Source organism: Periplaneta americana, chromosome 6 (assembly GCF_040183065.1).
Source record: "Periplaneta americana isolate PAMFEO1 chromosome 6, P.americana_PAMFEO1_priV1, whole genome shotgun sequence".
NCBI lineage: Eukaryota > Metazoa > Arthropoda > Insecta > Blattodea > Blattidae > Periplaneta > Periplaneta americana.
Genome location: NC_091122.1, coordinates 76,069,053 through 76,086,474, shown reverse-complemented (window position 1 = coordinate 76,086,474; position 17,422 = coordinate 76,069,053). Strand labels below are relative to the sequence as shown.

At 35.7% G+C, this 17,422-nt stretch overlaps 2 protein-coding genes across 2 annotated transcripts in view; one reads left to right on the top strand and one right to left on the bottom strand.

The window, feature by feature from the left end:
- The window catches only part of LOC138701423 (ras-related protein Rab-7L1-like), a 163,541-nt gene that overhangs the window by 92,795 nt on the left and 53,324 nt on the right, over nt 1–17,422 (bottom strand). The window lies entirely within an intron of this gene.
- LOC138701421 (ankyrin repeat and BTB/POZ domain-containing protein 1-like) overlaps nt 7,838–17,422 on the top strand; it is a 119,510-nt gene continuing 109,925 nt past the window's right edge. Inside the window, exon 1 of the mRNA XM_069828286.1 lies at nt 7,838–8,175. Within this exon, the coding sequence (XP_069684387.1) occupies nt 8,120–8,175 (56 nt within the window). The 5' untranslated portion in view covers nt 7,838–8,119. The remainder of the gene's footprint in view (nt 8,176–17,422) is intronic.

Genomic DNA, 17,422 nt, shown 5'->3' with positions numbered 1-17,422 from the left:
ATTAGTGAATACAAATAATATAGCCATATTTTCTTCTCAAGGTACCAACAAGCAAAAGTGGTACGGGTATCTTACAACTTCATTCTTTTGTTCCACTGACAAAATCTCAGGCCATAATAAAGAACTAATCACTTCAAAGTGAGAGTCATTAAATAGAATTGGTTGTAGGTGATTGGTTTTAAAAGTGCAGTGTTGTGTAAACCATAGTTATCATTCATACAAGTGTATATTTTACACAAAAAAAAATTTAATGCAGTACTATATTACATAAATTACTTGAAAGTGTGTTATTTTGACCGTAGAACAGTGTAAAGTGGTCACACGACTCTCATCCAGAGCTGCACTTGCACATCATCTTGCAACAGTACTTACACAGCCCGCAAACTCAAGACGCGCAGCTTGGTGAATCATTTAATTATTCTTCAATGGCTCAGAGTAGCATTCTGATTTTTTAAGGGTGGTTAAAATAATTTCAAGGTATTCAAGAATTTTTTTCTGTAATTTTAAAGTAAGTCGCTGCCATTAAATATAGTTTTATGTGTTTAAATGTTTTTTAAAACAAAGTTAACAAACATATTTCTATATTATTATGCAGAGAACAAAGTATGTACAGTTTCCCTGGAAAAGGATGAGACGATTGAATATTCCTAAGTCTCAGATGTAAGACACTGCGCATGATCGGAGACCAGAGCACCGATACACAAGATAACGAATATTGAGTTACTTAAATTCAGGCTATTTGGTTTGTTACTAGCATCGTTCCGAAATTCAATTAAAAAACTGCAAAAAATATGATAATATTACGTAAATAAAAGATAAATATATACATAAATCGTGTAGTTAAATCGACAATGGACCTCCATGACTAGATCGACACTCCGCACAGAAAGGAAAGCTTTCATGTCGTTTCCATAGCTCAGACGGTAAGACTTCTGCGTGTTGTGTAGAAGAGTGCGAGTTCGATTCTTAGTCTACACAACAATTTTTTTTTGTCTAAATAACGTTGAAATAGCTAAGTCACGTTGAAATATAGTTTTACAAAGTCCTGAGATTAAGTGTTAATGATCGCAAACAATACAAAATTACAAGTTATAATATTATAAACGTTAATCTAATGAATGCATTTATACACACACACATATATACAATGTAAATGCATATATATTAAAAACTAACAATTAAAATGAAATTAAAAAAATATATAATAATAGACAAACTTTTACAAAGGTTTAGAGTCCTTAGGCTATGTCATTTGTTGAGTAATTATTACAATAATTTATTAATAGCTTTCCCATATGTGTAAGAAATGCACTCGCAAAAAACAATTTTTGTTAAAAGTATGGCTTTGGATTATTTCATTCTCACCCCTGCAGTTAATTTTAACTATTTTATCTACGTGTTTGCATTCAATTTTATTCATGTTATGATTGAATGTATAAGCACTGTTGCAGTTATTGACTAATTACATATATTAATAATAATTATTAAATACATCTGTTAAGTAACCAATTGCAGTATCTTTTGCAAAATCTTGAATGTTTAAGTTGTCAATAATATTTCTGTACTATATACTATAATACGTTAAAAGAATTTGCAATAGATTTGGGATCCTCTACTTTATAATCATTGGTTTTAATGAAAAAATATTTTCTTTCTTAGGATATCTACAAGTTTAAATTTAATAATATTACGAATAGGTTTAATTGCATTATCTGAATTTTGTACTTTTCTACTCAAATATATTCTATTTCCCTCTTTCATAATTTTTTATAAATTACACTGTACTTCTTGCAGTATTTAAGAACATGAAGATCATTACATTGCAACTCATTACATATAGATTCTTCTTTTTAATACATGAGATTTTGAAGTCCCTGCGTTATCTACATGTTTTAACTTTTGAATTTTTTCACAACATTGAGTGGAGAACATCCACTGAAGTGATTATGAAATTAAGTGAAAAATTCAATATATTTACTCTTAATATCAGTAGTACCAGTATCATATATGTTTTTCCAAGATTCATTTTGTAGACATAAATGTAAATAATCACTAGATACAGCAATTACGATCCTTTCTTAGTTTTTAAATTAATATTTTGAAATTGTTCAGTGACATTGGAAACACATAGGATTTGTTTATCATGGTCAGACAAGCCATTGATTATAGGTTCTGTCGAATAGGAATTCAGTCTAATTCTGTGTACAAAACGTTTATCAATGACTGTGTTACTTCAGCTTGTATGCTATGGGAAAATGACCCTACGAATAAGGTTTCCAGTTTCAAGGAGTGAATTTAATTTACTTTTACGGAAAAGTTCCGAGAGATAATCTATGTTTATGTCACTACAGATCACAAATTCCATATGAGATTTCTAAAGTCTTTTCTTTACAAATTCAATGTTGGCTATAAATATTAATAAATAATGTAAGAAATATGAAGGATTGTAGTTATAAGTCTGATTTACATTATAAAAAGCAAGAAGTTACATTCCTCGGCAAGATTCGAACTTTCGATGTTTGGTTTTGTCGTCCAACGCACAACCACGGACCTATTCAATGCTTATGTTAATAACATACAATTTAGCTGTAGCAATGTGGTGTCATAACTTGGGGTTTGTTTATTTAATGTAATTAGATTTAATTTGATTAGTTTCGCAACAATTGGACTTCCTGTTATATCCTGTTATTTAGATATTTAATTTAGGGTTGATTTATTAACTCTTACTATGCAAGATGCCTCTTATTTCAATAATTCTATATCATGTTAAATAGTCATTGTCTACACTAAAGTATTATCGTCATCTCTCATTTCTCATCGTAATGGCGAACCGATGTGACATGAGACAGTGAGTTATAGCTCTAGTTGAGGTTGGATATGGGACTATATCTGCTGGCCGTTTGGTCGGTGTTCCTGGAAGTACAGCTGTGAGATGGGTTCATCGTTACCAAAATTTTGGGGAGGTCGAAAATCGCCCTATTCCTGGGTGTCCGCGGATTTCTTCATTGGAAGAGGATGCTCTTTTATTCGAGACAGTTCGACAGGACCCCTTTCTGACTGCTAACGAAATAAGAGCAGCATCTAACTTTCCCGGCTCTTCACAGACTGTGATCAGCAGGTTGAGGAACCGCAGTATTAGGAGCCGGAGGGCTGCGCAAATGAAAATATTGGGGGAAGCACAAGCTGTCGACCGTCTTGCCTTCGCTACCAATCGAGTGGATTTCGATTGGAGAAATGTAATTTTCTCCGACGAAACAACCATCTCGAGTGATTACAAAGGTCCTGTCCGTGTCTATCGTGAGGATGGTCTCCGACATGATCAGCGCTATGTGCACCGACGTGAAAGATCGGGGCGCTTTAGCATATCGTGTTGGGGGTGGATGTCTTACGATGGACCTGGCGTTATAGAACGCATCGATGGCCGGTTTAATGCGGAAACTTACGAGCACATTCTGGAAAATATATTCCTTCCCTCCGCCCGAGAACGTTTTCCCGAAGGAACATTGCTGTTCCAGCAGGATAACCATCCCGTGCACTATGCTGCAAGCATTCAAAGATGGTTTCAAAGGAGACCCGAGATCGAAATCATTAATTGGCCTCCGAAGTCACCTGATTTGAATGTCATCGAAAATTTATGGGCGGAATTGAAAAAGAGAAGGATAGCCACCTATGCCCACCGACGCCCTCGAAATCGAGACGAATTGTGGGATCAAGTTGTTGACACCTGGGAAGATCTCGCCGGGGATCAGAACTTATTCCACAATCTCGTGACATCCATGCCGGATCGACTTAGAGCTGTAATAGAAGCTGATGGCATGTGGACAAAATTTTAAGTTAACAGGTCTCTTTTTGTTTCTTATGATTTTTGTTTGAGGAAGAATACTTTTAACTTCCAAGTAAGATTTATTTTTTTTGACGAGGTTCAGCCCACTTGTAAGACCCAGAAATTGGGCATAAATTATTCCATATTTTTCGACAAATTAGACAGTCGAGGAACTCTGAACAAATTAATTACACCTCAATAAAAAAAAGTTTTACCTGGGATCGAACACGAGACGTTTCGGTTATACAATGGAACCGGCACGCTACTATATGAGCTACCGAGACAAGACAGTGATAGCAGCAGTCCAGAATGTAGATCCCTTAGCAGGCATTTGCCATTCGGTACAGTGAAGCAATAATATTTTGGGACTCGAGCTATGTTGTGAAATCCTGGCCTTAAATGGCAGTCTTCTTCGTGATCCTTATTCTGGTCCTTGTCCTTGTTGTGGTCCTTGTAACAATTCTTGTACTATCTGTCATGTTATGTATCCCTACGTCGATATCGAGTGAACCGCGCTGTAGAACTTTAACTTCGACGACCAAGAATCGTCTCATTCTTTTTCAGGGTAACTGTACTATCACCTTCAAATTAACACAAAGAGCAAATCTCTGTGATGATTATTAGTGGAGATAATCACGTTTGAAGACATCAAGACCTCCACTTCACTCAAGATCAAGACTCTACTACATACTACTGTACTCTACTCCGTTCATACATGTTGCACTGTTGCGAGATATGGTCTCAAGCACATCCGCGTCACCTTCAACGCCTAGATGGACTCCAGAGGGCAATCTGCAGAACCATAACAGGAGCGGATTATCACATTCGCAAAACCCAACTATTCGAAATACTAGGTATAATGAAACTCTCAGAATAAATGAAGCTGATCCGCCAGAATTTCCTTTCCTCACTACTTACTCAGCCCAATCCATTGTTGAATACTCAAATCATCTAGCTCAATAGCAATTTCCGTCCCTAATGATGTTCTCAAACACATTCCTTACACCTTAATATCAAATCAACACTGTCCATCTGACTTGTCTGCTGCTAGTAGACATTAGTTAAGCAACAATAATCATTATCCAACTAACCATATGCCTTCCTTCAGATTCTTTAGAAAAAAGACATAGGTAGTATCTTTTGTCGTTGCTCCAACATGTATTTACCCTTATAAAATTAAAATTTCATCCCCCTATAATCATTGTGTAAAAACATTAGATTTAGCGGGAAACAGCTGATAATGTCAATTATGAGAATAATTTATACTTAATCTATTCGACATTCTTCCAAATACTTTTTTACCAGTCCCAAAAATAGAGCCACCTATTGAAAAATAGCGGAACTATTTCAAAGTTCGTGAATTTCTTTCGTTTAGACATCCCATGGGTAGAAAGTTCGCTTACGCGATCATAAAATCGGTCAGATACCTTTGAACGTCAGTGTACGTGTATCTACTGCTTTCGCTATCAGCCATGTCAAGAATTGCTCAGTAGTTCTGTAGTATAGGTCTCGCAAGCAAGGAATACCGACGGAAAGAATGCGAATGAAACAATGCGATAAGGAAGAGCGGGCGACAGGAAAGGTCACGAGATAGCTTGAATGATATTCAAGAGTACAGTCGGAAGAGAAATGACATCGTTAGAATCAATCTTGCGTTGTGATAGTTACATTACGACTTTAGTTTGTTCCATTGCATGTGAATATGTCTTTTGTGTCGCACGTTCATTCGAAAATATATGTTGAGCGTTTAATTAGCTTCGAATTTTTCTCTTGCTACATTCTTTATTTCCACAGCGATGTTCTCATTTGTTCATCTTCTTGGAAGAGACAGTACTTCCATTGGCCCGTACCTCTCGCCCTTCCGCTTGCCTACATACACACGTCAAAACAGACAGCAATGCCACCATTGCTTTTCGGTCACTGCCGTCGTGATCTAATACAGGCCGTAAGGCAGACCACGTGACTCGCTTAACAGCTGATCGCGAAGGGCGGTCTTTCAACCATATCAATTAGTTGCAGTACATGAAAAATAACATGTATTTCTCTGAAATGCAGTGTAATCGCGTCAGTAAAATTTTAAACAGTGACTGTGAGACACTTGGGACACAATTCACTTGCAACGTAAGGTATAATATTATTTTTGGTGTGAAAATTATGTTGTTGCAGGCAAAGTTCGTATGTGTATTACCTGCCTTTATTTCGGTTAAATATTGCGCCCTTATATGGTTAAGTGAATTTTTGGTGTTATAAACAGTAAATATGTGTAATAATATACACGTGAAAGTGAAACATTGACTGGGATGTAAAGTAAATTATGATTACGCTTAAGTGCAGCGTTACTGATGTTACTCTTGTCTAATCCATTTTTGTTAGTTTACCGTATTTGTTTTATTAAATTTAAATTATTGCGCCCATCTTATGTGTGAATAATCTACATTATAAATAATACGTTTGATAATATACACAATTTGAACTAAAAGCGTGATACATATAGTAAATTATGAAAAATTATACCTTATAGTTTTCATTACTGTTACAGTATCTAGTATTGTAATTAATTTAAATAAAGCACGCTCGCTTCATTACGAAATTCTTGCACATTCATTTAAGCACGTTTCAACAATTTTCAGTTGCATCGCACGCATATTTTGATGTGTTGACATTATAGGTTATGTTTACTGACATTATAGGTTATGTTTACTCTATCAGTACTTGCCTTATTTCTATATTCGCAATTATGCATAATAATTAAGCATAACGCTACGTATAACTTGTAAATGCAATTTGTCTACACTTCAATTGTATTTATTCGTTTCATACGGTACTCCAGTCTGATTAGTTTAATATGTTACCAGGGCTAAACTAGCGCTGAGGTAGTTCCCTTCGTATTCATACACCTTGCATATACTAATTAGTTCGGTTAGTTCAGGTTTTTATTATGCCTTGCTTAGAGGATGAAATGCATCTCCACAAAAAATAAATTCAACTGTTTTCAGTTCAGAAGTTACCGGAATTATACCTCAGCGCTCGTTTAATTCTAGTTAAGTAATATAACCGTATGTACATTTCATAGGAGGGACTGTGGTGAATTTTCTACCTGTAAGTAAGGAAGATAACCGTGTTCTGAAGTTTATCCTAAATATATTTTTCTTTATTAAATCTCACAATAGCTTTCGTTCTCAACTTAAAATGTTGGCGCAAATAGGTTATGTTAACATGTTAATTCTCTTCACACAAAAATAACACAGTTTTATAATTATTCCTGCCACATTATGCAACAAATAAATAGAACTAGCCGGAACTTATGCACACATTACATTGAATAACAATTTAATTGTATTATTTATTTGTTCCCTACTATACTGGGTCGTATTGAATTCTATTTATCTAACCTACCAGATGAAGTAACACACAACCGTACGTACCTACACTAATTTCATAGGAGGGACTGTGGTAAATTTTCTACCTACAAGTAAGGAAGATAGATGTGCTAAATTAAAATCACAATATAAATAATTCTTCTTTATTAAATCTCAAAATAGCTTCCATTGCAAACTTAAAATGTTGATGCAAACAGGTTATGTTAACATGTAAAACTCCGTTCACATTAAAATAACACAGTTTTGTAATTATTTCTGCAACATATTATGCAGTAAGAAGTGAACGTATCTTATACACACATTACACTAAATAAAATTGAGCACCGACACGCATTAAAGTAATATATTTCACTCAGCCCCGTATACTCAAATAGAAAAGCCCGACCCATCGAGTGACGTCACACATCCTGCATTACGGCCTGGTTTAGATCACGATGGCAGTGTTTTCGGTAATCGTTTCTTGCGCGAGCTATATGTGCAGTGTTGCCAACTGGACGGAAATTCCGTCAAAATTGACGGAATTTCAATGTAGCAGACGGGAAAAGAATGGCTTTGACGGGTGACGGATTTTCTGGCGGAAGTTACCATTTACATCGTCCTTTGACTTTTTTAGCTGCTGTCATTTGTAATTGTTTAATTTTGGGGAGCGTAGACCAACAAAGCACATCAACTGCAGAACTAGAGGCAGATGATGTGGATGAATTATTATTATTTTAATCAAGATTGTTAAGGAAGTTGCGTTAATGTTTGCTTTTATTAGTATATAGATATATTGAGTAGACCTTACTTTTTTTAAATGTTGACGGATTCTGAGGGATTTCCAGTGATTGACGGAGATATACTTTATGTGTTGGCAACACTGTATATGAGTTGAAGGGTTGCACGTTCATTACGTGTGAGCACAACAGTTTTTATCATGGAGTTAAGTGATTTGTTTTCGAGCTGTAGAAGGGGAGATTTAAGTCGAATTGAGTGAGTATATCTTCTAATGATGCTGTATTTTTGGTTTAATTTTGTATGACCGTGAAGAAGATTTACAGCAAGTCATTCCGTGTGAAATCAGAACTGTTGAGGATCACTTTGATCTTAGACTTTTTTAGGTTAACATAAAATTTTGTGGAGTTGTTACCTGCATTTGTATTGAAGATATAAGTTTTTCCAAGTGAAATATATTTTGAGTTAATATTCAGTGGAGGGAGAGAAGAGAAATGACAGGGATAATGAATCTTATATTCAGTTGTCACTTGCTCGAATCTCTTCAAACAATGCTGGCTCAGCGTTCCAATTCGTCTCCCTTTGCTAATAGTAGGGCTTATCACTAATAGTGAGAGGGAGGGAGCAGGAGTAGAGAAGAAAATCAAATAATTTTTAGGAAGACCGGCATTGAATCTTGGATGTCGCTACATATCACAAATAATCTTATTAGGGGAAAATTTCAATATGCGGATTCCTCACTAACAATTATATCTTAAAATACTAAAAATAGCAGATTTGTCTGCGTTTGTCAAATGCGCATCATTATGCTTATGAAAAGGCACTTTTCAGTGCCAGTAATTTATTTTTGTGTGCACAAAGTTGGAATTTTGAAGTAAGAGGGAAAGGAAGGAATCCGTGTTCTGAAATACCCTGAAAGTTATCCCTGATTTGCCTTGCGTTTCTGAACTGGGTAATTAGCAAGAGACCGCCGGTCTTTTACGAGGTTAGTGGGTTAGTTGAGGGGATATATGATATATTGGCCAAAAAATATGTGAGAATATTTCAATGATTTAAAATCCTCGGCCTCACGTCACTTAGATATTTCCTAAACTAACCCAGTAATCTTGTCACATAGCCTATCTTGTAAAAAAAAACGGGCGGTCCCATGCTAAATACCTTTAACTGATCAAATGAAACTGAGATATGGAATAACTTCAGAAATGCAATAAACACGGCACTAAATAAATATATCACTTATAATACTCTCATTGTAATTTCTCTACAATTTCGTTACCGCGTTAAGGTATAAATGTATTTATGTACTTAGCTCGAGTCAAATGTACAGTAAACAAAATAACCTGTTGAGGTAGAGAGGATAGGTGGCAGGGAGGGGCAACACATGCATCTCGTTTCCATACGTTTCCTGGTTAAATGAGCGCTGAGGTAATTCCCTTCCCACTTTGCTTCCACACCTTCAGTCGTCTCCTCTGTTGTAATAGGCCTACCAACATAACTTTTGTAACATTACGAAAGTTTCATGCTAGTGTACACTCAAGCTATGCCTTACATATACGAATCTGGGTCAGGTTAGATTAGTTTAGTTTATACTTTTGTTATTTCTTGTAAGTATAGGCTATACGAATTTGTGACAGGTTAGGTTAATTTATGCTTTACTATGCCTTGCATGTACGAATCTCTGCAGGATTTTCAAAGCCTGGTGATTTTTGTTCATTGTTGTGTCAACGTAAGACCGACATGGAAACGAAGTTAGGTACAATAAGTTATAAGAATTTTGTGTCTATTTCATTATTATTTGTTGTGCTTCACTGTATTCCAGTAGTTACTGAATTAATACAAGTTTTACGTTCTTCATATTACATCATATCTTGTGTTTTATGCCCTTACGTTCCTTTTCTTCACTAGAAATCACAATGTTTGCACTTCCATTACCATGCACGTCACATTTCACACGTAATTTATTACATTTCCGAACAATTTCCTTTTCTTGAAATATTTCCCTATATAAAATCCTTAACTTTTGAAATCCATATCCGTAAGAAATCCCTTACAAATTCCACCATTTTAACTTCCAAAATCAACCTCAACGCTCGTTTTTCCCCTTGCATATACCTACAGTTGTCTAAGAATGTCACTACCCCACCCAAACCCTTCTTTCTTATGCTATCCTGTAGTGTCTTTGGTGGTGGGGTAGTCCTTGATATCCTCTTTCGTTTGGTAACACTATTGTAAAGATTTCGTGTTCTAAGTATATTCAGCAGAGGTCTGTTGATCGGTATCGCAATATTGCCAGTATCTGGCAAGAAAAATAAGTGACCAGTAAAGATAGGAATTTATCCACAAAGACTAAGGTTAGGTATGCATAGTGTTTGTTGTTGAAAGAGAGAGTGAGCATAGCTATACTAAAAGCCAGGTTATGAACCGACTAAACCGGAAGCAACGTTCTGTTGGTCTCTTTCTGAGCTCTGTTGCCACATAGTGGGGCGAGATTCAAAGTGTGTTCAGCATTTGTCACCGATATGTTTAAAATAACTACTGTATATAGTTCTCGATAACACTATCCACAATATTAGTAATTAAAATTACTGTTTTTAAGAAAGCACGAGCTAATGACGCTGGTACGAAATGCGACTCGTAATGCACATGGTACTGCAAATGAACTGGCTACACTGTCTCCGTGATTCCGTTGCCAGATTTTCGTTAGCAGACGACATTTTCACGCGAGGTCCAATGAAAAGCTCCGTTCTCGTTCTCCCCTCCATCCCCCACACTCAACGTGTCATCACTACACAGTCTACCCCTCTAACCCGCACTTTCCTCTCGCCCATCCAACTACTTCCTGTTTCGTCGGTTCATAACCTGGCTTTTAGTATAGCAATGCAGGTGCTTGGGTACCTGTTAGGAAACTCTGCTGTGATACAAGCAGGGTGAGATTGTAGCTTTCTGTGGTTAACCAATCAAGAATCGCAGTGCAATGTAAACAAATCAATTGCTGTAGTACAATGCTGAACCTTTACTCACTAGAAATGTAACCTCATTCAATTGCTGCAATACACAACACATTTCAGTTGTATCCTGGCTGTACCTCAGACTTCACGTCATTCATGACGTAACAACAGTCTATGCACAACTAACCTAATATCCTCATGTTGTGGTATAAATTCCTATATTTAGTGATCAATGACAGGTTAGATTTGGTTTGTGCGGGTTTTCGATATGCCTTGCATAGGTAGGTAGATTTGCCCTTTACCATAGTGAAGAAAGAAATACTTCTATAGGATGTGATTATTAAAGTTCATAATAGTAAGTACGGGTGTCCCAAAAGAAACTAAGTTATTCATTTTCATGAAAATAATACATTGTTTTCTTTCACATGTGCTTGAAGAGATGCTTTTTGTAGACGAAAGAATAGCCATTGTTTTCTGGAAACTTGGTGGTAAAACATTTAGGGAGGTGTGTGAGCAGTACTTGTCGAAAATATGGAAATGACCCACTAACAAGGACCAATATCAGGCATCTTATGAACAAATTCAGATGAACAGGTAGCATGCTTAATGAGAAATGTTCTGGATGGCCATCAACATCTGACGACACAGTCCAGAACATTCGTGAGGCCAATGAAAGGAGCCCATGTGCTTCCGTTCGTCGGCTGAGCCGTGAGTTGAACAATCCACGAACCAGTGTTTTGTGTCCTCTTTGTTTTACTCTGAAGAAGAAAGCGTATCACATCCAAGTAATGCATCACCTGAAGGAGGAAGATTATGCAGCCCGTATAGAAATGGAAGCCCTGGAAAATGAAAATGGTAACAGGTACAAGTTATCTTGATATGCTTCAGATTTTCCTGGAACCACAATTGGAGTATGATAGAATTCTGAATACCGTTGTGTTCCAGTAGGACAGAGGTCCTCCCCACTTCGCTGTCATTGTTCGCGATTACCTCATCCGCATATTCCCAGGATGGTGGATTGGTAGATGTTGACTGCGTAGCTGGACTCTGAGGTCACCTGACCTTAACCCCTTAGACTTCTTCATGTGGGGTTATATCAAGTCCCTTGTGTACAGGGTTAAAATCAGCCTGCATCAGCTGCATGAAAGGCTTGTGGAAGTGGTCAGCAGCAACTGCAGAGAGTGTTCACATCTGTGGCAGAACAGTGGCCTCTGTGTGTTGGCATGCAGGATGACAACGTTGAACTTTATTGGTATCTAATGCCTCATATGTGCCCTTGCTATGTAATATACGTTTACTATATTAAACATGCTTTTCATGAAAATTAATTGTTACTTTTGGGACACTCAGTACTACTGATGTGATGGTGATACCACTGGGTCATGTGATTATTGCCTGTGAAAATGTGGAAGGAAATGATCCGTCATGTATATAACAAATGATGGTATTTTGGGGAGGTTAATATAACTACCTCAGTACTGTTTAGTGACTGGTTGGGTCACTAATAATTACATTTTTTGTTGTATTGGAGTACATTAATATGTCTGCTTTTGTAAAGGAACCTACTTCTGCAGTGCATGTTATTTCTTCTTCAACTTGCCAACCCTTCTTTCTCAAAGCTTCAGAAATAAAGGATCTAACAGCATTATACTTCATATTGATAAGTAATTTTCCATTCTTGCACTGTACAATGATGTGACTAAATATTTTTTTCTCCACACTGCCATCTGTGCACTGGGTACCATCCATGGATGTTCCAGGGATAGCTCTTACTGCTGCAATATTTTCAGTCATTTTGATTGACATTATCCATTCTCCCATTGATAAGCCTTGTTTGTTGATTAACCATCCATATGCTTTTGAAACCTCTTAAAATATTTCCACACCTTTTCCTTATCATATTTTTTCAAATGTCATATCCCTTTCGCTTAAGATCTCTCATTTTCCTGGTTGCAGATTTAGATAGGTTACAGGGAATCAAAACCTCCAGATAGTCACACGATAAATTAATTTCTTTATCTAAATCACTTACAGCATTTACTATGATATTATAGGATTTGACGAAAGTTCTTATTTGAGATAAACAGAAGACAAATTAATCAGTAATATATTCCCCTACATTATTTCTGACTCCCTGACTTCGATTCTGGGTCTGAAAAAATCTGCTGGTTTGGAGTTAAAGAAGTCTTCAAGCCAAGTTTGTAAGCATCTTCGTTATCAAAGGAGTTTCCTTGAAGATTATTGGATAGAAAACGGAAAAAGTGGAAATCTGAGAGTGCAAGATTGGGAGAATATGGGAGATATAGAATCACCTCTCAACAAAGCTGCTGGCTAACTGCTTTCATTATGTTAGCAGAGTGTGAGCTTGCATTATCATGTTGCAGCAGCACTTGATGCAGTCTTCCTGGTCGTTTTTCTTCAATTGCGGCCGCAGGCGTCTGAGTTATTGGCAATAAATGTCAGCAGTTTTGGTTACATTCCTGGGGAGCAACTCGTAGTAGCCTACATTACACCTTCTTTATCCCACCAGATGCATAACGTCATCTTAACATCAACTTATGTTGATGGACACTAATTTTTGTGTTATGTGTTGAAAGGACAGAACCATTTACTTGCAGTGCTTTCTCCGATGCCTCTACACAGCACAAATGTTTCTAGCACCTTCACTGCTTTTTCTTCTCTATTAAAGTCAAACAGATGTGTTGGAAGTATTCGATTTTTCTCCACTTGAAACTCCATCTCCTTTAGCCTACAAGTAGCACAAACTTTCTTCAAATCCGCGAAGTTCAAGGCATAGGCCTATTTACAAGCATTACACTTCAAATAACAAATGATAAACAATCTCCTAAGAATACAGTGTTGTGATGATGAACAAAAACGCAATGAACCTAATATCTACTCTCTTGAGAGTGAAACGGCTGTTACAGTGTTGAAGAAAGACTTCCCAAGATGCACGAATTAACCCAATTCCTCTAAATGTCTTAGAAGCATATAACACAGTGCAAATCTGGCTTTCAGGTAGTAGCTCCCTGTAAAGCAGGTTTGAATAATTTCAAGGAAAAATTGTTCCAGAGCTGGGTATCAATCCCGGGACCCTTCGCGAACAATTTTTCCTTGAAATTATTCATATAACACAGTGTTTGGTATATCCAGTGGAAGAAAGAACATTTCTTTGATGGCACTTCGTATGAGCTTATTGATATCTCTCAAATATTGCTTAAAAAGTTGATGTAATAAGGCCATTTGAAGAGGATAAATGAGTTTTGAAAAGATAAAATACCTTTATATTAACAACATTTACCTTTCATTAAGGTTCTGATTGATATATCTATTATCACATCTCACTCGACGATAGAGTAAGAATAATTGTTTCATGTCTGATTAGTAGAGAGCGGAATTTAGCAAAAACCTTTTTTTTTTTCCTTGATACATACAGGTTTGAGATTTAATATTTACATTTTTCATGGAAATATAAGTATAGATAAATTAAAGGGATTTTATAGTGTCTAAAAATGCCTATTTCGATATTAGTGCTTATTTTTAAGTTTTTTTTTTTAATTTTTGCATCATTTTTCGTAACTGTTTACTGTTTTTCTTAACATCCTGTACCATTTACAATCCAAGATGGATAACAACAACTCCTTCCTAGCAGTAAACAACACAATAGAGAAGTACCTTACAATCTTTCAATCCTAAAATTCCAATTTTGTCGGCCTGGGTAGCGTAGTCTTTATAGTGCTCGCCTTCTTTGCTCGAGGTTGCGAGTTCGATCCCAGTCCAGTTAAATGGCATTTCTTAAGTGTGCTTAAATGCGACAGGCTCATGCCAGTAGATTTACTGGCATGTAGAAGAACTCCTGCAGGACAAATTATTATTATTATTATTATTATTATTATTATTATTATTATTATTATTATTATTATTGTTGTTATTATTATGGATGGATCACTCTAGATGGCCTAGGCAGATTTTGTCGTATGTCCTAAGAGGTCGAAAAAATTTAGGAAGACCTAGGAAATGCTGGCAAGACACTGTAACAGATCCACTGGGGTCTAATACTTGAAGGAGGATGATGATGATGATTATTACTATTATTATTATTATTATTATTATTATTATTATTATTATTATTATTATTATTGTTGTTTCCTCTGTCAGCAGTTTAACACAAACTCGCTGGGTTGTACCCGAATAAGCATTGTCTTACATTCCAAGAAAGATAACAACCTCTTCCTTTTTTCTCACCATTTGTAAGTACAGCAGTGAGCGACACAATAGCCACAATAGTGCTGATCATCTGCTGTGAAGCAAAGTATGGAAATGTGATTGGTGAATGAAGAACACTAACTTAAAGACAGAATGTCTTCATTTTGTGTATGCATGTGTACCCTTGCAAAATGTGAAATGTGTGGAAGTTTCTTTTAGTCCTAGACTTTTGCATTAAATACTGTAAATATTGAATCTTATATTAGTGACATTCTTTAACAAAAAAGGCCAATTTTTTTTATTTTATAGAGCCTAAATAAAGTAGTTTTAAGAGCCTATTTTAGGCGCCTAAAATGCCACTGTTTAGGGCCTAAAATTTGCTGTCTACTGATTAGTAAACTGTGTTACTAGTCAGTGATAGCTATATAGAATGAAGTGAGAAAGAAACTGACAACCTTACACCATTATCTCCTGGTTTAGTTGCCTCATGCGTGATGCCTTATTGGTGTCACTTATGTGATTCGAACCACTTTTCAGACTGCTGACTAGTCATAGCAATATTAAGCTTCTGATCAAGTCTCAACATGGATGTAGATATAAGAATTTTCAAATTTATTTTTCCGAGGGAGGTAATGACTGTTTCTCTGTCAAATTTGATTTCATGATTAAAGTTCGCTTCCAAATTTTAATCTTTTCATTTTGCCCACGTGCTCGAAGATGTTGTTGCTCTTTATTCAAATATAAATTAAAGTTTCTCGTAAGGCCATGCTTTCAAACAAGTACAGGCAATATAAGCAAATTCTGCTGCTGCCTCTTCTGATTTTTGAAACAAAACATGTCATTATCAAAAGCAGCTAATATAACTAATGAGTCAATATCCTCAGTGACTTGAAACCCATATTTATCACTTATTTGTTTGTCACTGAATTCTCGTAAAATAAAGTATTTTGCCAAATTGAAAATTGGATGGGAGAAAGGGTTGATCCTTGGAATATACAAGGTGGGCCAAAGAAACAGATGATATTTAAATATTGAAATGTAAGTTTAGATATTGTATTGAATTAACTTTTATTATATGAAAATATAGAATATAGTACTTTTCACCACTACTTCTTGAAAATTACATCCTTCAAATGCCCTCCACCAACGCACATGCATTCCTGTAATCATTCTTCGAAGTTTTTCATTATACTTTGCAACATTTTGACTGTGATGTTTCAAATTTATTCACGAATTGCTGTCTTCAGTCGTTCACTGTTTTGTGGTTTGTTTGCATATACCTTACTTTTTAAATACCCCTATAAAAAGAAATCACGCACACTTAAATTGAGAGGTCAATCAATTAAATAATTATGATAATAAATGGTTGAAAGAATTTTAGTTTTACCCTTTAAATGTACAAAAATTTGATCCGAACAAATGTAACATGTGAAATTCCATTATAGAACAAAAAGTTATATTTATTCAGATCAAATTTCTACATATTTAAAAGACAAAACTAAAATTATTTCTATCATTTATTATCATAATACACTGCTCTCTTAAATTGACTGAGCACATTGGGAATTAAATCAATGGCTTTCCCAAACATGCTATAAAATGTTTCATATAAAGCAGTTTGTATCTCGAAAAGGAAGCAAAAAGGAGCAAAATTGTATTAAACATATCTCAAAAGAATAACCTCTAGAAATTAATGACATTACTTACGGTTTACTCTGTATAGGCCTATCTCATACAAGCTGCAAATGTGGAATATCAGAGATGCTTACATTGTTACACTATTAAGTGGCAATGTACCCACAATAACATGACCTTTGAATCTCCCAGTTGAATCTGTTGTTTCATCTGGCAAAACCATGTTTTTTTTTTACGTTTGACAGTTTGTGACTTCTTTGAATGGAATAATAACTAAGATCATAATGTTACACAAGTTCTTGTGGAATACTGACTGAGTAGCAGCAACTAAATTTGAAGAGGAAAGTCTTTAGTTCTGTGTAAAAATGCTTCTATATTTTTATTATGTTTTGGTGTTGATATTTAACCCATTTGTGTTGGAATATTCACTGCAGCAATTTTTTACAGCACATTAACCTCCAAATGCTTAGGATTCTTTTGGTTTGGAATTGTCGCTATTTTGCTCCCTGATATACAGTTCTTAATTAATTGTAAATGCAATGAGGTGGAGATTTTTTATGAAGCAGTAGTAGGTTCAATTTACTATAAAGTTCGACAACTTTAGCATAAGATAAAACTCGGTGTAAACGCAATTTAGCTACCAACAGTTCAGTACTCTCACACTTCACTAAAAACAGAATGAACTAACCCTACTGTTTGCCCTGTACTGCTTACCA